Raw genomic sequence first — 21,593 nt, 5'->3', positions numbered from 1 at the left:
TTTTTTGGATGTGCGTTTTAGTTTTGCAAAATAAAAATCACCTTGAAGTTCCCAACTTTTTTTTTTTATCATCCTATTTCCGATGCTAATAAAACTTAATTCTCGATCGCCCCGCGCCCCTTTAATGGTTATATTTAGCCGCGGCGTCTAATTGTAATAGATTACAGCAAATTACATTTACATTTTCACATGAAATCCTCCATCAGAGTTCCGTGTACGGACCAACGAGTTTCATAAAATGTATTTAGCCTTTATTTAGCCGGCCAGCGATTTTAATTTCTGCAGCCCGTGACATGGAAGAATGGCGCAGTCTCCGAGCCTTTTACCGATCCCTAATTATCCTATTCATTCTGCGGGAGAGTTCAACCAATGCCGGGGGCCAAAGAGCTACTGAGAAGAGTCATCATTAGGCTGTCCGTTACAGACACAGCTCACTATAGATGCCAGGGACCAGTGGTGTAACTAAAGCCCCCGCCGCCACTGCAGTGGCTGGGGGGGGGCTCAGGCTGGGGTACCCAGAGGCAGTCCTGGGGACAGTCTGGTACCTAATGTCATTATGCAAAATGCGCAGTGGAAGCCTAACTATTCATTATCTGCTCCTGGCGAACGTGTCTCCTCCAGTTCCTGGTTAGTTAGCAAGTGCCATGCAGCCAACCAATCACCATGTGGCTTCAGTCCCGCATGGTGATTGGCTGGTTGCACGGCACTTGCTAATTAACCAGGAAGTGGAGGAGATGTGATGATCGGCAGGAGCAGGTAATGTATATGTTATGGCCAGAACCCGAAGTCTGGCCACTTCAGGTTCTGGCTGGTCAAATCTAGAAGTGGCCGGATGATGCGGCCAATGTGAGAAATGGACTTTAATTGCGGACTTTGGCCAGCCAGAACGCGTTGTGGCTAAGTGTGGCCGGCCAAGTCCCGAAGTCCCGCTCACCTGTCCCCACTGCCTGCACTTCTCAGACCTCACATCAGGGTGACCGGACCGGAGAGGTGGAGAGAGGCATATCGGCTCACACGCGACCCGCAGGACGAGAACACTACCAAGCCGAAGTGAGGTCATCGATCACTTCCACATGTGAAGTGTACGGTCCTGGGCGGGTAGCGTGCGCGCTGCCTCTCTGGCCGCCCTGATCTGAGGTCTGTAAATTAGAGCAGGCCACCCTCACATGCAAAGCTCCCAGAAAAGCCCCCCAGCCATGCAAAGCACCCAGCAAATGCCCCCCAGCCATGTAAAGCGCCCAGCAAATGCCCCCCAGCCATGCAAAGCGCCCAGTAAATCCCCCCAGCAGTGGCGGACATACGGCCGTGCAGGTCGTGCCGCTGCACGAGGGCCCCTGAAGTTCCGTTGCTTCATGGGCCCATTAAGTATTGCTGGGTTTTTGTTTTTTTTTTAAACCTGGGGGGCCCCCCCGACTCCTGTCCTCCCCCCCTCACCTCGGGCCCCCCCCTCATGCGGCGGGAGAGCGGCAAATACAGGAAGTCTCCGGGGCTCCAGCAGGCGCTAGAGGCTCAGCCGCTTGGTCTCCTCTGTCTCCAACTCTGTATATCGCTCGCTACTAAACCAGGAAGTAGCGAGCAGTATACAGAGGAGAGAGACATCGAGACCAAGCGGCTGAGCCTCTAGCGCCTGCTGGAGCCCCGGAGACTTCCTGTATTTGCCGCTCTCCAGCCGCGCATACCGGGAGGGGGGCCCCCGAGGTGAAGGAGGGAGGGAGGATAGGAGTCGGGCCCCCCACCCGGATAGCTACCCACCCGGCTACCTACCTACCCATCCACTCACCCGGCTACCTACCCAGCTACCTAACCACCCACCGGCTACCTACCCACCCACCAGGCTACCTACCTACCCACCCACCTACCTACCTACCCACCCGGCTACCTACCTACCCACCCATCCGGCTACCTACCCACCCACCCATCCGGCTACCTACCCACCCGGCTACCTACCTACCCACCCGGCTACCTACCAACCCACCAGGCTACCTACCTAAAGACCCACCAGGCTACCTACCCACCCACCAGGCTACCTACCCACCCACCCACCCACCCGGCTACCTACCTACCTTCCAGGCTAGTTACTAATCCACCCACCAGGCTACCTAACCAACCGGCTACCTACCCACCCACCTGGCTACCTACCCACCCACCAGGCTGCCTACCTACCTACCCACCCACCAGGCTGCCTACCTACCCACCAGGCTACCTACCTACCCACTCACCCACCAGGCTACCTATCCACCCAACCACCCATGGGAGCTGCGCGCCGGATGGAGGCTGGGACAGGAGGTCTGCTGCTGCAGGTGAGTAAATTTTTTTTAATTTATATTAGCAGGTGTATGTTCTGGGCAGGTCTGCCACATGATTGCATGTGTTTTCTGGGCAAATCTGCTACATGATTGCATGTATTTTCTGGGCAAATCTGCCGACATGATTGCACGTATTTTCTGGGCATATCTGCCGACATGATTGCACGTATTTTCTGGGCATATCTGCCGACATGATTGCACGTATTTTCTGGGCATATCTGCCGACATGATTGCACGTATTTTCTGGGCATATCTGCCGACATGATTGCACGTATTTTCTGGGCATATCTGCCGACATGATTGCACGTATTTTCTGGGCATATCTGCCGACATGTTTGCACGTATTTTCTGGGCATATCTGCCGACATGTTTGCACGTATTTTCTGGGCATATCTGCCGACATGTTTGCACGTATTTTCTGGGCATATCTGCCGACATGTTTGCACGTATTTTCTGGGCATATCTGCCGACATGTTTGCACGTATTTTCTGGGCATATCTGCCAACATGATTGCACGTATTTTCTGGGCATATCTGCCGACATGATTGCACGTATTTTCTGGGCATATCTGCCGACATGATTGCACGTATTTTCTGGGCATATCTGCCGACATGATTGCACGTTTTTTCTGGGCATATCTGCCGACATGATTGCACGTATTTTCTGGGCATATCTGCCGACATGATTGCACGTATTTTCTGGGCATATCTGCCGACATGATTGCACGTATTTTCTGGGCATATCTGCCGACATGATTGCACGTATTTTCTGGGCATATCTGCCGACATGATTGCACGTATTTTCTGGGCATATCTGCCGACATGATTGCACGTATTTTCTGGGCATATCTGCCGACATGATTGCACGTATTTTCTGGGCATATCTGCCGACATGATTGCACGTATTTTCTGGGCATATCTGCCGACATGATTGCACGTATTTTCTGGGCATATCTGCCGACATGATTGCACGTATTTTCTGGGCATATCTGCCGACATGATTGCACGTATTTTCTGGGCATATCTGCCGACATGATTGCACGTATTTTCTGGGCATATCTGCCGACATGATTGCACGTATTTTCTGGGCATATCTGCCGACATGATTGCACGTATTTTTTGGGCATATCTGCCGACATGAGTGCACGTATTTTTTGGGCATATCTGCCGACATGATTGCACGTATTTTCTGGGCATATCTGCCGACATGATTGCACGTATTTTCTGGGCATATCTGCCGACATGATTGCACGTATTTTCTGGGCATATCTGCCGACATGATTGCACGTATTTTCTGGGCATATCTGCCGACATGATTGCACGTATTTTCTGGGCATATCTGCCGACATGATTGCACGTATTTTCTGGGCATATCTGCCGACATGATTGCACGTATTTTCTGGGCATATCTGCCGACATGTTTGCACGTATTTTCTGGGCATATCTGCCGACATGTTTGCACGTATTTTCTGGGCATATCTGCCGACATGTTTGCACGTATTTTCTGGGCATATCTGCCGACATGTTTGCACGTATTTTCTGGGCATATCTGCCGACATGTTTGCACGTATTTTCTGGGCATATCTGCCAACATGATTGCACGTATTTTCTGGGCATATCTGCCGACATGATTGCACGTATTTTCTGGGCATATCTGCCGACATGATTGCACGTATTTTCTGGGCATATCTGCCGACATGATTGCACGTATTTTCTGGGCATATCTGCCGACATGATTGCACGTATTTTCTGGGCATATCTGCCGACATGATTGCACGTATTTTCTGGGCATATCTGCCGACATGATTGCACGTATTTTCTGGGCATATCTGCCGACATGATTGCACGTATTTTCTGGGCATATCTGCCGACATGATTGCACGTATTTTCTGGGCATATCTGCCAACATGATTGCACGTATTTTCTGGGCATATCTGCCGACATGATTGCACGTATTTTCTGGGCATATCTGCAGACATGATTGCACGTATTTTCTGGGCATATCTGCCGACATGATTGCACGTATTTTCTGGGCATATCTGCCGACATGATTGCACGTATTTTCTGGGCATATCTGCCGACATGAGTGCACGTATTTTCTGGGCATATCTGCCGACATGATTGCACGTATTTTCTGGGCATATCTGCCGACATGATTGCACGTATTTTCTGGGCATATCTGCCGACATGATTGAATGTATTTTCTGGGCATATCTGCCGACATGATTGAATGTATTTTCTGGGCATATCTGCCGACATGATTGAATGTATTTTCTGGGCATATCTGCTCACATTATGTGTATTTTCTTGAGAAAACCTGCACAATGATGTGAATTTTCTGAGGAAAGGGTCACCAAAACTTGGGCCCACTGTCTTTGCGTTGCACTTTTCGAGGGAACCTGAGGTGAGAATAATATTGAGGCTGCCATATTTCTCTCCTTTTAAGCAATACCAGTTGCCTGGCTGCCGTGCTGGTCCTCTGCCTCTTATTCTTTCAACCATAGACCCTGAACAAGCATGCAGCAGGTCAGGGGTTTCTGACAATATTGTCAGAACTGAGAAGATTAAGCTGCATGCTTGTTGCTGGTGTAATTCAGTTTATTACTGCAGCCAAATAGATCAGCAGGGCCGCCAGGCAACGTGTATTGTTTAAAAGGAAATAAACCCTCACCCCGGGTTCGCGTTAAATTACAGTTAGCTCCGCCCTCATCCGGTCATTGCCACGCCCAATTTTTGCAGCGCCGCAGGTCCTATCCACACCCTTATAGCCACACCCATTTTTTGCTGCGGCACGCTTAGCGTGCCGCAGGTCGTAGGGGCCCGCAATTGCAATTTTGCACAGGGGCCCACTGCTGGCTGTGTCCACCACTGGGCTGGGTTCTCCTCTCCATTTGCTCTTTTCCACCACCATCTGGACCCAGTGACTTGTCTGCTATATTCATCCCTACATTGTTAAATCACTATTTTGTGTACCATTGTTGAACGTTATGTCCCCGTGCAACATTGTTTAATGCTGTAATGTCTCCCCCTTCTATTGTACAGCACTGCGTAATATGGTAACACTTTATACATAAAGTTTAACAGTGAGCAGTAACACCGATTCCATAAGGAGGTGCCACTGAGTTTGAGAGGCTGTAATGCCACCTGCATGGGATATTGGGGTACAGCGCTGCCACATACGTGGCAGCCAGGATAGTCCATAGTCTCTTCTCGTAGTGGGCCCACAGCCTCCAGAGGCCTGTGGTATCCTGTATGAAACTGCACCTCCTTTGTCCGCTGGTTTTATGATTGGCTAATCACGATTATGCAAAATTTCGGGGTACATTTTTGCAATGACGCCTATACACAATTATAATTTTTGCGTAATTTTGTGCCGACTTTAGCAGTGAATAGCAAACACCCCCCATACGTGCTACTGACACCACTGCTACATAAGTTAAGGAGAATACTGGGAATAAGTCAAAAAAATTATTTTTCAAAAAGACGTAGTGTTTGAAAAAAAAAAAACGATTTTAAAAATGCAAAGAAAAATGGTTTTTAAACTCGGGAAAATTACAGTTTAAAAACCATTTTTCTTTGTATTTTTAAATCAGATTTTCTAAAAGGTCTTTTTGAAAAATTATAGAATGTATAGGGGCATGTATAGCATGTATAGCATGTATGTCGTGTATGGCGTGTATGGCATGTATGGCATGTATATCATGTATGGCGTGTATGGCGTGTATGGAGTGTATGGCGTGTATGGCGTGTATGGCGTGTATGGCGTGTATAGCATGTATAGCATGTATGTCGTGTATGGCATGTATATCATGTATGTCGTGTATGGCGTGCATGGCGTGCATGGCGTGTATGGCGTGTATGGCGTGTATGGCGTGTATGGCATGTATGGCATGTATAGCATGTATAGCATGTATGGCGTGTATGGCGTGTATGGCGTGTATGGCATGTATGGCATGTATGGCATGTATGGCGTGTATGGCGTGTATGGCGTGTATGGCATGTATGGCGTGTATGGCGTGTATGGCGTGTATGGCGTGTATGGCGTGTATGGCATGTATGGCATGTATGGCATGTATGGCATGTATGGCATGTATAGCATGTATGGCATGTATGGCATGTATAGCATGTATGGCGTGTATGGCATGTATGGCATGTATAGCATGGGGGTTTTGCTATTAATCACCAAAATAGGCACAAAAATCACACAGAATTACGGATGGATTACGTTTACATGTGAAATTTATTATGAATTTGCTTGAAATTTCACATTAAAATTTTGCACCGCAACTGCGAATTATGATGCAAAATTACAACTATGGCCTCAATTCACTAAGCAGTTTAGACTAGTCTACAGATGGTTTTTAGTCTACTGATGGTTTGGTGTCATGTTTTAGACCTGTTTTTAGACCTAGTCTAACATTCAGTAATTACACAATTCACAAAGGCAAACCAGGAGTAACCACGCCCACTTTTTCTGGCAGCGATTAGACCGACTGATTTCTGTAGGTAAAGTAAGGGTGCATACACACATCAGACCATAGTCTTTGGAAAATGAAAGATCACAGACCAATGTTACCCCCTTCCATGTAGTATGAGAGCCACACCTACACAGTCTATTCTATGGAGCTGAACTCCCCATCAGATAGAAATCTTTGCAAGATGCTGCACACACAGATGCTGTACACATGCAACAGATCAGTATCTGCAAAAGATCCGTTCCTGCAAAATGCATTCATAGTCTGATATCTGCAGATCATCATACACACCTTGTTTAACAGACATTCACCTGCAGATCAGATCCACCAGGATGGATCTTCAGATCTGCAGATTATTGTCTGATCTGCAGATGAATGTCTGTTCAACAAGGTGTGTATGATGATCTGCAGATATAGACTATGAATGCATTTTGCAGGAACGGATCTTTTGCAGATAATGATCTGTTGCATGTGTACAGCATCTGTGTGTGCAGCATCTTGCAAAGATTTCTATCTGATGAGGAGTTCAGCTCCATAGAATAGACCAGTGATGGCTAACCTTTCAGAGGCCGAGTGCCCAAATTGCGACCTAACATCGACTTATTTATCTCCGAGTGCCAATGGGGGGGGGCATAAGAAAGCAGTGTTTCCGCCATGATGTGGTGAAACGAGGATTCGCATCATGGGTGTGCAGAAACTATGATGCTATTTATACCCGCCATAACCCCAAAGCAGCAAATATAGCCAACTATGACCATTAAGGGCTCATTCACACTATTTGCTGCGCTGTCAGTTTTGACACAACGCACATAATGTAAGATTCATATGGTAACATGAAAGTCAATAGACTTCCATGTTACCATTCACACTACAGGTGTGCGTTCCCATGCGTGTAACGCATCTGGGAACATTTTAACGCACAACGCATACGTTTCCCCGATGGGTACAGCTGCCGACGTCCACACTTTAGCGCACCACAACATGCATTCCATGCGATCACTGTGCGTTGGCAGCGCATGCATGAAATCGCATTCGTGCATACGTTCTGTAGTGTGAATGAGCCCTTAATAATAAATGCAGCAACAGTTATCCCAGACACCAGAAAATAAACGCAATGTGTGCAACATTTCAGCAGAAAATCATGCAATGTGGGCCACATTTCACCAGAAAACAAACGCAGCGGGCCACATTTCACCAGAAAACAAACGCAGCAGCCGCATTTCACCAGAAAACAAACGCAGCGGGCCACATTTCACCAGAAAACAAACGCAGTGGGCCACATTTCATCAGAAAACAAACGCAGCGGGCCACATTTCACCAGAAAACAAACGCAGCAGCCGCATTTCACCAGAAAACAAACGCAGCGGGCCGCATTTCACCAGAAAACAAACGCAGTGGGCCACATTTTACCAGAAAACAAACGCGGCGGGCCACATTTCATCAGAAAACAAACGCAGCGGGCCGCATTTCACCAGAAAACAAACGCAGTGGGCCACATTTTACCAGAAAACAAACGCGGCGGGCCACATTTCACCAGAAAACAAACGCAGTGGGCCACATTTCACCAGAAAACAAATGCAGCGGGCCACATTTCATCAGAAAACAAACGCAGTGGGCCACATTTCATCAGAAAACAAACGCAGTGGGCCACATTTCACCAGAAAACAAACGCAGTGGGCCACATTTCACCACAAAACAAACGCAGTGCGCCACATTTCATCAGAAAACAAACGCAGTGGCCCACATTTCACCAGAAAACAAACGCAGTGGCCCACATTTCACCACAAAACAAACGCAGTGCGCCACATTTCATCAGAAAACAAACGCAGTGGCCCACATTTCACCACAAAACAAACGCAGTGCGCCACATTTCATCAGAAAACAAACGCAGTGGCCCACATTTCATCAGAAAACAAACGCAGTGGCCCACATTTCACCACAAAACAAACGCAGTGCGCCACATTTCATCAGAAAACAAACGCAGTGGCCCACATTTCACCAGAAAACAAACGCAGTGGGCCACATTTCACCACAAAACAAACGCAGTGCGCCACATTTCATCAGAAAACAAACGCAGTGGCCCACATTTCACCACAAAACAAACGCAGTGCGCCACATTTCATCAGAAAACAAACGCAGTGGCCCACATTTCACCAGAAAACAAACGCGGCGGGCCGCATTTCACCAGAAAACAAATGCAGTGGGCCACATTTCACCAGAAAACAAACGCAGCGGGCCACATTTCACCAGAAAACAAACGCAGCGGGCCACATTTCACCACAAAACAAACGCAGTGCGCCACATTTCATCAGAAAACAAACGCAGCGGGCCACATTTCATCAGAAAACAAACGCAGTGCGCCACATTTCACCAGAAAACAAACGCAGTGGCCCACATTTCACCAGAAAACAAACGCAGCGGGCCACATTTCACCAGAAAACAAACGCAGCGGGACACATTTCACCACAAAACAAACGCAGTGGCCCACATTTCACCAGAAAACAAACGCAGCGGGCCACATTTCACCAGAAAACAAATGCAGTGGGCCACATTTCACCAGAAAACAAACGCAGCGGGCCACATTTCACCAGAAAACAAACGCAGTGGGCCACATTTCACCAGAAAACAAACGCAGTGGGCCACATTTCATCAGAAAACAAACGCAGTGCGCCACATTTCACCAGAAAACAAACGCAGTGGGCCACATTTCATCAGAAAACAAACGCAGCGGGACACATTTCACCACAAAACAAACGCAGTGGCCCACATTTCACCAGAAAACAAACGCAGTGGCCCACATTTCACCAGAAAACAAACGCAGTGGCCCACATTTCACCAGAAAACAAACGCAGTGGCCCACATTTCACCAGAAAACAAACGCGGCGGGCCACATTTCATCAGAAAACAAACGCAGCGGGCCACATTTCACCAGAAAACAAATGCAGCGGGCCACATTTCACCAGAAAACAAACGCAGCGGGCCACATTTCACCAGAAAACAAATGCAGCGGGCCACATTTCACCAGAAAACAAACGCAGCGGGCCACATTTCACCACAAAACAAACGCAGTGCGCCACATTTCACCAGAAAACAAATGCAGCGGGCCACATTTCACCAGAAAACAAACGCAGTGGGCCACATTTCACCAGAAAACAAACGCAGCGGGCCACATTTCACCAGAAAACAAACGCAGCGGGCCACATTTCACCAGAAAACAAACGCAGTTTCACCAGAAAACAAACACAGTGGGCAGCATTTCACAGGACATAAACATGTGACAAAACATTTTAGCAGAAAATAACACAGTGGTCCGCATTTCAACTGCAAAAACAAGTAATGTACTCACCTGACAGAAGTCTTCTCTCTCTGCTGGGCTCTGGCGCGCATCTCCCCCGGACGTTCCTCCTGCAGTCTCCCGCGCTGCCGCTGACAGGCAGAGTGCAGGGCTACGGGAAGATGGCGCCCGAAGCCCTGTACTGGAGACACAAATAGTCTCTTGTACAGGGCTTCGGCAGCCATCTTGCCGTAGGCCTGGTCTGCTTCCCGGGAGACTGCGGGGCTGCGGGCTATGAACTGGCGCGGCGGCGTCTAGTAGACGCTGCGGCCAGTTCATAAGCAGCGGTGGCGTGCCAGCAGATTAGGCTACGCGTGCCGGGCCCGGCACGCGTGCCATAGGTTCGCCACCGCTGGAATAGACTGTGTATGTATGGCTCTCATACTACATGGAAGGGGGTAAAATTGGTCTGTGATCTTTCATTTTCCAAAAACTATGGTCTGATGTGTGTATGCATCTTGATTCTGTGAGGTATTTTAGATGTGAGGATGGAACCTTTTGAATTAATTATTCAGGAGCTTAATGGGATGCAGAGGAGAGCTCATCAGCAAGGAGAAGGATGTCAGTCATAGCTACTAGTTTGTGAATTGCATCTTTTGATCATTTCCCCTGCTTTACCCACCGAATTGCCAAATGTTTTAGACCAGGTCTAAAAACAGGTCTAAGGGTTGGAACCCACAAGAGCGCTTCCACTGGAGCGATTGCGATTCAGAAAATCGCAAGCGCAGGACATGCAGCATTTTGTTAGCGTTAGTGTGTCAACGTAAAGTCTATCATCGTAATCGCTCATCAAAACTTGCACGGAGCGATTTTGCTAGCGTTTTAAAGTTAATGTACAGTCCAGGGGTCTCAAACTCGCGGCCCGCGGGCCATTTGCGGCCCTCGATACAATATTTTGTGGCCCTCGCCGGCAAAAGCTTCCTTATAGTTCGCTTCATTGCTCCCAAGTAATCCGCCGCTTCCCCGCCGCTAAACGAGGGCTGCAGAGCCCCCAAATCCCCCGGGGGGCAATCCACCGGCATTTCCTGGAAGGGGCAGAGCTTTCAGCTTCAGCTCTGCCCCTCCTGACGTCAATCGCCGCACGGATCGCTGCCTCTCCCCGCTCCTCTCTGTGAAGGAAGAGTGAGAGGGGCGGGCAGAGGCGGCGATGCGTCGTGATTGTGAAATTCCTTATGCGGCCCAGCCTCATCCTGACTTTGCCTCCTGCGGCCCCCAGGTAAATTGAGTTTGAGACCCCTGATGTACACTGTAACAAAATTAAAAATAAATGAAAGGACCAATCAGACTTTAAAACTCTAATCACTACACAACCGCTGGCAAATTGTTTACACTTTTTTAAAATCGCTCCCTAAAACGCTCATGAAATCGCTTACAAACCGCTCATACAAAACGCTTGCGATTGCGATTAGCGATAACGTTTTGTAGTGGGTTCCAGGCCTATGGGTTGAAACCCACTAGAGCGATTTTGTAAACGTTTAGGGAGCGATTTAAACCGCTAGCGATTTCCCTAAACGCTCAGCTAATGTTTATGGATGGGCCAAATTCCACTGGAGCGATTGCAATTACCAAATCGCAAAATGCAGGACATGCAGCATTTTTAGCGTGTAGCAATTAGCGTTTCTGCAATGTAAAGTATATAAACGCTGGCGTAATCGCTCATGAAAACCTGCACAGAGCGATTTTGCTAGTTTTTTTTTTTCATTACTGCACACTAACAAAATTAAAATTAATTGAAAAGACCAGTCAGAAGTTAAAACACTAATCGCTAAACAACCGATGGCAAATTGATTACACTTTTTAAAATCGCTACCGAAAACGCTCATGAAATCGCTTACAAATCTCTCATACAAAACACTAGCGATTGTGATTAGCGATAGCGATAGTGGGTTCCAGCCTTAAAACATTTGGTAATAGTGAATTCCCCTTAGATGCAACTAACCAAACCATCAGACTAGTCTAACCTGCTTAGTGAATTGAGGCATATGTGAAATTTGTGTTCATCACTATTTATGGTATTCTTTTCCAGCCCCTGTACTTTCAGAATGGAGATTTTCACCCTGTTTCTAAAAGTTTCAATATCTTTTTCCAATGAAGAGTCAATATGAGCAGCGTGCAATCTCCTATTATACCTTCATATTGTTTTATATTACTTTGCTGTCCCATGCATATGTTCATGGTACACCTGTGAATTATTTGACTGTGTACTTTATTAGATTTCGATGATATTTATTGGCACAGAGCCACAGATGATATATAAATAATAATGGGATACCACTTTATAGTATAATACTGCATTTAGTAAGGTGAACACTAGATGGCGAAGTCACATCAGGATTTGCTTTTGTATTTTATCTTACTAGTAGAGCTGGTCATTGATGCCATCAAATCTGCCTAGTTCAATGCAAATTGTATGGAGCTCCAACTTGGGCCAGCCCAAATCAGCAGGCAGTACATTCAAGAGGAACTGTAGAGAAAATAACATGATTTTTTTTAAAAAATTTTTTTACAATAGTAGTTTATATATTATTTAGTGTTCGCTCATTGTAAAAGTCTTTCCTCTCCCTGATTTACATTTTGAAATTTATAACAGATGGCAACATTTTTAGTTCTGTCCGGTGCATCACTGTGGAACGTTTGGTTACTGAGAGTTCCAAAGCCAGTACAAAGTATACCTGGTCTCCCACAATGCTCTGGGGAGTAGAATTCCACGTAGCTAAACAGCCTAGGACAAGCATCACTGGGAGGGCAGGACTACATACCAATATTCAGCAATATTTAGATAAATGAAGTGCTTCTGATGTTCAAACCAGGAAAATGATCATAAAAGTGGGTATCCCGAATAATTTACTGCACTCTGCTATATGTCACTACAGGGTCTCTTTACTGCATTCTGCTATATATTACTACAGGGCCGCTTTACTGCATTCTGCTATATGTCACTACAGGGTCTCTTTACTGCATTCTGCTATATATTACTACAGGGCCGCTTTACTGCATTCTGCTATATGTCACTACAGGGCCTATTTACTGCATTCTGCTATATGTCACTACAGGGCCTCTTTACTGCATTCTACTATATATTACTACAGGGCCGCTTTACTGCATTCTGCTATATGTCACTACAGAGCCTCTTTACTGTATTCTGCTATATGTCACTACAGGACCTCTTTACTGCATTCTGCTATATATCACTACAGGGCCGCTTTACTGCATTCTGCTATATATGACTACAGGGCCGCTTTACTGCATTCTGCTATATGTCACTACAGGGCCTCTTTACTGCATTCTGCTATATATCACTACAGGGCCTCTTTACTGCATTCTGCTATATGTCACTACAGGGTCTCTTTACTGCATTCTGCTATATGTCACTACAGGGCCTCTTTACTGCATTCTGCTATATGTCACTACAGGGCCTCTTTACTGCATTCTGCTATATGTCACTACAGGGCCTCTTTACTGCATTCTGCTATATATCACTACAGGACCTCTTTACTGCATTCTGCTATATATCACTACAGGGCCGCTTTACTGCATTCTGCTATATGTCACTACAGGGCCTCTTTACTGCATTCTGCTATATGTCACTACAGGGTCTCTTTACTGCATTCTGCTATATGTCACTACAGGGCCGCTTTACTGCATTCTGCTATATGTCACTACAGAGCCTCTTTACTGTATTCTGCTATATGTCACTACAGGACCTCTTTACTGCATTCTGCTATATATCACTACAGGGCCGCTTTACTGCATTCTGCTATATATCACTACAGGGCCGCTTTACTGCATTCTGCTATATGTCACTACAGGGCCTCTTTACTGCATTCTGCTATATATCACTACAGGGCCTCTTTACTGCATTCTGCTATATGTCACTACAGGGTCTCTTTACTGCATTCTGCTATATGTCACTACAGGGCCTCTTTACTGCATTCTGCTATATGTCACTACAGGGCCTCTTTACTGCATTCTGCTATATGTCACTACAGGGCCTCTTTACTGCATTCTACTATATGTCACTACAGGGCCTCTTTACTGCATTCTACTATATGTCACTACAGGGCCTCTTTACTGCATTCTGCTATATGTCACTACAGGGTCTCTTTACTGCATTCTGCTATATATCACTACAGGGCCTCTTTACTGCATTCTGCTATATGTCACTACAGGGCCGCTTTACTGCATTCTGCTATATGTCACTACAGAGCCTCTTTACTGCATTCTGCTATATATCACTACAGGGCCTCTTTACTGCATTCTGCTATATGTCACTACAGAGCCTCTTTACTGTATTCTGCTATATGTCACTACAGGACCTCTTTACTGCATTCTGCTATATATCACTACAGGGCCGCTTTATTGCATTCTGCTATATGTCACTACAGGACCTCTTTACTGCATTCTGCTATATATCACTACAGGGCTGCTTTAATGCATTCTGCTATATGTCACTACAGGGCCTCTTTACTGCATTCTGCTATATGTCACTACAGGGTCTCTTTACTGCATTCTGCTATATGTCACTACAGGGCCTCTTTACTGCATTCTACTATATGTCACTACAGGACCTCTTTACTGCATTCTGCTATATGTCACTACAGGGCCTCTTTACTGCATTCTGCTATATGTCACTACAGGGTCTCTTTACTGCATTCTGCTATATGTCACTACAGGGTCTCTTTACTGCATTCTGCTATATGTCACTACAGGGCCTCTTTACTGCATTCTGCTATATGTCACTACAGGGCCTCTTTACTGCATTCTGCTATATGTCACTACATGGCCTCTTTACTGCATTCTGCTATATGTCACTACAGGGCCGCTTTACTGCATTCTGCTATATGTCACTACAGGGCCTCTTTAAGGATATTTAGTCACTTTTCAAACTGCATACTATTGCTTTAAACTTGCATGCAAGCTGGAATCATGGGAGCACCTCATCGATTATCTATACTTACTAGATTAGGTTGATCGCTAAAATTCCTAAAGTACACCTGAGACAGGGTTTAAAAAAAAATAAAAATATGCATACCTGGGGCTTCCCCCAGCCCCCTCCAGGATCCTCCGCAGTTCGGCCCCAAAAGTCCTTCAGTCAGGGCCAGTCGCCTCAAGCACAGTCTGGCTGCGCGAGCTCCTGTCATGCTCCCATGGCCGGGAGTGCTATGGGGTGCGCACGTGGCCAGGCAGCGCATGCGCAATAAGTCCTAGACCAAAGAACTCTCAGGACCGAATTGCAGAGGACCCAGGCGGTGCAGGGGGCGGCGGCGAGGGAGTGATCAGCCGGGAGGGGGTGGAACTTTCCTCTCAGGTGTTTGCAATGTGCGAAAGGAATCGATCTGTCTCTGATCAGATTCAGCCAGAGATGGATTAAAGTGAAATGAAACCCGGCATTTCTTCTTTGCTCTAAAATATTATTTACAGCATATTATATACTACCACCATTTTTTACTAGAACAGCATTCAATTAGTTAAACACAGGAGTTACAAGCTCAGTGCAGAGAAAGCTGGACGCATCCGAACTGGAGATAATGTTATCTTGTGTTTAATCAAAGGAGTTATCAGGGAAAATTGAACAAAATAAGTGCTACTTACCGGGGGCTTCCTCCAGCCCCAAGCTTCCCGCATGTCCCTCGCCGCAGGTCCGTCCCGGTCCCCGGCGATGACGTCAGGCCGACCAGTACTGCGCCTGCGCGAGCGACGCTGTCAATCACCGCCACGTGGGCCACCTGTAGTTCTGCGCAATCTGCTCCGGCCCACGTGGCAGTGATTGACAGCGACGCTCACGCAGGCTCAGTACAGGCCGACCTGATGTCATCGCCGGGGACCGGGAGCGAGCTTCGGTGAACGGCTGCGGTGAGAGCTGCGGCGAGGGACATGCTGGGAGCTTGGGGCTGGAGGAAGCCCCCGGTAAGTAGCACTTATTTTATTCAATTTTCCCTGATAACTCCTTTAATTGTATCAAGTGAGGAATGTGACACATTCCCTGACTGTGCAGAAGCTCCTGAACACAGACAGACACTCAGAAAGCATTTCTGCCTTCAATACAAGATGAATAAAACCAGTTATGCATAAAATGCAAAGTCAGCTCTCAGAGCAAAAAAAAAAATGTCCTTTGGGAACTTGTAATTTCTAAAATAATACTTATGCACAAATGCAAATATGATATAGCATATGGCATATAAAACGTAGGAAAACATGTTTTTATTGAATATTATGTCAGGGTTTTATACCGCTTTAAGATGTAATGGGGCCCTGGGCAAGGTAGTACATTTGGGGCCCTGTTGTGGTCCTTTTGGTAAGCTGAAATGGACAGAGGTCAAAGAAGGTGGCAGATGGGCTCCTTGACACCCACTAGGCCCTAAGCACCTGCCTAGGTTGCCTGGGGGATGATCCTGCTAGGTGCACAAATCTCAACCACAGCTTATCAGAATTACACACAGGCATGCTGCAACTCAGAACTATTTGTCTGGAGTACCTCTTGTACTTTTATTATATCTCCCTTCATATTGATATTTCACAACTTGGGAGTTGGTAAAAAGACTAACAAGAGATCTCACATTAATCAATGTAATATTTACATTTGCTCTTAATGTACAGGACGTCTGTTCCTGCAGTGACTAGGACACCAGATACCTGACGACTGCCGACTTTATTCTGCAAACATCTCAGACATCCAGGTCGTGTAGCAGAGCGTGCCATAAAAGAGACACACCCGTAATCCTGTTATGTATGGAGTGGTCAGAATAGCACATGGCATAAGAAATGGTAGTCGCTCAATCAGACAACCCTGGTGGAGACGCCCTTGATGATATGATAGTACTATTTTGTATATTTGAGGAGTGTAATTTCTTACCTTCTCAGAAGGACAAACCATTATTTAACCCCCCTGGCGGTATTCCCGAGCTGAGCTCAGGCTAGGCATCAGGAGGAGCTGAAAGCGTTAAAGAGAACCAGAGATGAAGCACCCGCATGTATTTTACCTTATAAATCAGTGGGAACATGACAGTAAACACCTAATCTGCTCTTTGTTTCATTGTTCTCTGTTTAATCTGATTTATCACCACTGATAAGAATCCCTGACTGAGCATTCAGTCTGGCTTTGCTATGGAAAGATTATAGCTGAGTCTGTCTTCTCTGGTGTCTTTTCAAGCCCAAGCCTGCCCCCTTGTGGCTCTGCTATAATGACTCAGCTATAACTATTCCCTGCAAAGCCAGACTGAATGCTCAGTCCGGGATTCTTATCACAGCTGATAACAGACACTTTTAGCAGTGAGGATGAAACAGAGAGCATGGTAAGTGTTTTCTCTAATGTTCTTACTGATATATATGGTAAAATACACAAGGGTGCTTCGTCTCTGGTTCCCTTTAAGCCGAGATCAGCTCGGGCTAGCTAAAACCGCTGCTCCAGCCTGTTGCCTGGGACCCCAGGCTTCTCTCCTGGGCACCCGGGATCCCCTTCACCTCTTTTTCTGGGATACCGGTGGAAATCAGCGGTGAAGCGTATGCGTACATCGTGACGTCATCGGTAGTGGACCTGAACTTTTGCACAAGGCAGAAGGAGAACATAGGGAAATGCGCCCTGTATGTATATAGAGAGTTTAGCCTGTCTGATCCCCCCATCTGGACCCCTCGATCTGCTGCACAGGGCAGAAGCAAAACAGAAATGCAGCCTGTATATATGTAGAGAATTTAGCATGCTTGATCCCCCATCAGGACCAGATCTCTTACACAGCACAGAGAGTAAACATGGAGAATTGCAGCCTGTATGTATATGTAGAGTTTAGCCTGTCTAATTCCTCATTTGTCTCTAATCACAAATTGTAATTTGATCTCTCCCCTGTGTCGCCTGACTGCCATGGCAGAGATGGAAGATACACTCATTTGAAAGCACAGGACGTTAGCAATATAGCCATTTGGTTCCCAACTGCTTCTGAGCTTCTGTGCTTCTGCCTTACTGTTACCGATTTTTGCCTGGATTTTGACTACTCTCTGCCTGCCGCCTGCACTGACCTCTGCCTGGATTTTGACTATTCTCTGCCTGCCACCTGTACTGACCTCTGCCTGGATTTTGACTATTCTCTGCCTGCCACCTGTACTGAACTCTGCCTGGATTTTGACTATTCTCTGCCTGAACCAATGTCTGCCTGGGTTTTCACTATTCTCCGCCTGCCGCCCAAAGGTGTGTACACACATGCGACTATAGTCGTTTGAAAGGATCGTTCCTCGATCAATTCAAATGACGATCGTTTGAAAAACGAAAAAAGCAGCCAACGACCATTAAGTCTAACGACGGACGAGCTAGATCGTTAAAAACTAACAATCTAGCTTGGCGGATTTTTTCCAACGACGATTGTTTGCAAAAGTAGTACATCGTTGGAAACGGTCGTTCGTACTAGGCTTGACATGCGCATTTCGCTATTTCTCCATGGAACTTTTCATTTTTATGCGCTGGCGCAATAGTTGCTTTACGTGATGTAACGTTCGTTCTAACGATTAGATCGTTACATACCTTTAAAAGCTAACTTTACTTAGGTCGTTGTTTCATCAATTAAAAGTTCGTTCGTCGTTCACAACGAACGACTGTTGTCGCATGTGTGTACGTTGCTTTAGTCCGAAAGGAATCACGCTTCTACTGCCCTGATTGTGATGTCGCCCTCTGTGCCATTCCCTGTTTCAAAATATACCACACGCGGGAGGTGAATTAGGTATATACAGTATGTACATACTGTGTAGTCTGTTGCCTTTTTTTGTACAGTTTCACTATTTTTTAAGCTCATTCATCAATGTCATTATTTCAACAATTTTGTGTTCCAGTCTTATTTATACGCAGGATGTCTACCAGGCTATTATTCTGATATGTTTTGGTGAGTTAAGACTTAAAGAAAACCTGAACTGAAATGAAAACTCAAAATAAGCATACACAAGTCATACTTACCTCCTGTGTAGTCTACTACTCAGTGTCTTTTTCCTCTCCCGCGTCCTGTTTCTCCACTGTGATCAAGGGAATTCTCCGTCCTCCATTTTGAAATTGGCCATTACCCCATAACAGCTTCCTGGTCAGTACACTGTTATACTGCAATATCACCCACTTGAGCCATAGGGAAACATGGACATTACCTGGTACATCAGTTTTCCTCTCAGCTATAACTGACAGCAACTGATATATTTCAGATCTGACAAAATGTTGTCAGAACTGGAAGGGATTATAGTCAGAAGAAAATGGTGAGCTCCTGAGAGGAACTGATGGCAAGGTAACTATGTAATGTTCATTTGAAGTTACCTCATGTGTTTATTTAAAATATTTTTACTCCGTACACAGGGGCGTAGCAATAGGCCCTGCAGCGCCTGCGCCCGCGGGGGAGGGGGCCCGGCCCCCCCCTGGGGCCCGCTCGGGGCCGTTTTTTGGGGGCTGGAGGGGTGGCAGCATGAGGGGAAAGCCTTGCCCACAGTCGGCGGGGAGAGGGGAAGTTCCCCCCTCTCCCTCACCTCGGGGCTCTCCCCTCTGCGCTCCCCTCCAGCTAGTGAATGTGTGTGGGCAGCGGGCAGCGGCGGCGGGATACATACGTTCTTCCTTGCGTTCCATCGCCGCCTTCTCGCTCTAGCGGCTGACGTCACTTCCGGAAGCGGAAGTGACGTCAGCCGCTAGAGCGAGAAGGCGGCGATGGAACGCAAGGAAGAAGGTATGTATCCCGCCTGCTGCCCGCTGCCCGCTGCCCACACACATTGAAATTCTGCAGGGGGATTTTCAGGTGTCTGCTGCCCACATTACGATTTTCTGGTCACTGCTGCCCACATTGCGATTTTCTGGTCACTGCTGCCCACATTGCGATTTTCAGGTGTCTGCTGCCCACATTACGATTTTCAGGTGTCTGCTGCCCACATTACGATTTTCTGGTCACTGCTGCCCACATTGCGATTTTCTGGTCACTGCTGCCCACATTGCGATTTTCTGGTCACTGCTGCCCACATTGCGATTTTCAGGTGTCTGCTGCCCACATTACGATTTTCTGGTCACTGCTGCCCACATTGCGATTTTCTGGTCACTGCTGCCCACATTGCGATTTTCAGGTGTCTGCTGCCCACATTGCGATTTTCAGGTGCCTGCTGCCCACAATACGATTTTCTGGTGTCTGCTGCCCACATTACGATTTTCTGGTGTCTGCTGCCCACATTACGATTTTCTGGTGTCTGCTGCCCACATTACGATTTTCTGGTCACTGCTGCCCACATTGCGATTTTCTGGTCACTGCTGCCCACATTACGATTTTCAGGTGTCTGCTGCCCACATTGCGATTTTCAGGTGCCTGCTGCCCACATTACGATTTTCAGGTGTCTGCTGCCCACATTACGATTTTCTGGTGACTGCTGCCCACATTACGATTTTCAGGTGCCTGCTGCCCACATTACGATTTTCAGGTGTCTGCTGCCCACATTACGATTTTCTGGTCACTGCTGCCCACATTGCGATTTTCTGGTCACTGCTGCCCACATTGCGATTTTCAGGTGTCTGCTGCCCACATTACGATTTTCAGGTGTCTGCTGCCCACATTACGATTTTCAGGTGTCTGCTGCCCACATTGCGATTTTCAGGTGTCTGCTGCCCACATTACGATTTTCAGGTGCCTGCTGCCCACATTACGATTTTCTGGTGTCTGCTGCCCACATTACGATTTTCAGGTGTCTGCTGCCCACATTGCGATTTTCTGGTGTCTGCTGCCCACATTACGATTTTCTGGTGTATGCTGCCCACATTAGGATTTTCTGGTGACTGCTGCCCACATTGCGATTTTCTGGTGACTGTTGCCCACATTGCGATTTTCTGGTGACTGCTGCCCACATTGCGATTTTCTGGTGACTGCTGCCCACATTGCGATTTTCTGGTGACTGCTGCCCACATAAGGATTTTCTGGTGACTGCTGCCCACATTAGGATTTTCTGGTGACTGCTGCCCACATTACGATATTCTGGTGACTGCTGCCCACATTACGATATTCTGGTGACTGATGCCCACATTGCGATTTTCTGGTGACTGCTGCCCACATGGCGATTTTCTGGTGACTGCTGCCCACATTGCGATTTTCTGGTGAACTCTGCCCACATTACGATTTTCTGTCCCACATTACGATATTCTGGTGAACGCTGCCCACATTACGATTGTCTGGTGAATGCTGTCCACGTTACAATCTTCTGGTGACTGCTGCTCACGTTACGATTTTCTGGTGAACTCTGCCCACATTATGATTTTCTGGTGAACTCTGCCCACATTATGATTTTCTGGTGAACGCTGCCCACATTACGATTGTCTGGTGAATGCTGTCCACGTTACAATTTTCTGGTGACTGGTGCCCACATTACGATTTTCTGGTGAACTCTGCCCACATTATGATTTTCTAAAGGCCCACATTACGATTTTCTGGTGAACTCTGCCCACATTACGATTTTCTGGCCCACATTACGATTGTCTGGTAAAATGCTGCCC

At 46.8% G+C, this 21,593-nt stretch overlaps 1 protein-coding gene across 4 annotated transcripts in view; it reads right to left on the bottom strand.

Moving 5' to 3' along the window:
* The window catches only part of MTERF2 (mitochondrial transcription termination factor 2), a 194,757-nt gene that overhangs the window by 78,108 nt on the left and 95,056 nt on the right, over positions 1–21,593 (bottom strand). For 2 of the 4 annotated variants that reach the window (XR_011030598.1, XM_068278331.1), the window contains one exon: positions 12,345–12,578. The exons of 1 other annotated variant lie outside the window; for it this stretch is intronic. Coding sequence is in view for 1 of the 3 variants with exons in the window: in XM_068278331.1 (XP_068134432.1) it covers positions 12,569–12,578 (10 nt within the window). In the remaining 2 variants the exon portion in view is untranslated. Of the gene's footprint in view, positions 1–12,344; positions 12,579–21,593 lie in introns of those variants that run through there. One more of the 4 variants, XR_011030597.1, reaches the window with a different exon arrangement.

This window comes from Hyperolius riggenbachi, chromosome 3 (genome assembly GCF_040937935.1).
Source record: "Hyperolius riggenbachi isolate aHypRig1 chromosome 3, aHypRig1.pri, whole genome shotgun sequence".
Taxonomy (NCBI): domain Eukaryota; kingdom Metazoa; phylum Chordata; class Amphibia; order Anura; family Hyperoliidae; genus Hyperolius; species Hyperolius riggenbachi.
This window is presented reverse-complemented; position numbering and strand designations above follow the sequence as displayed.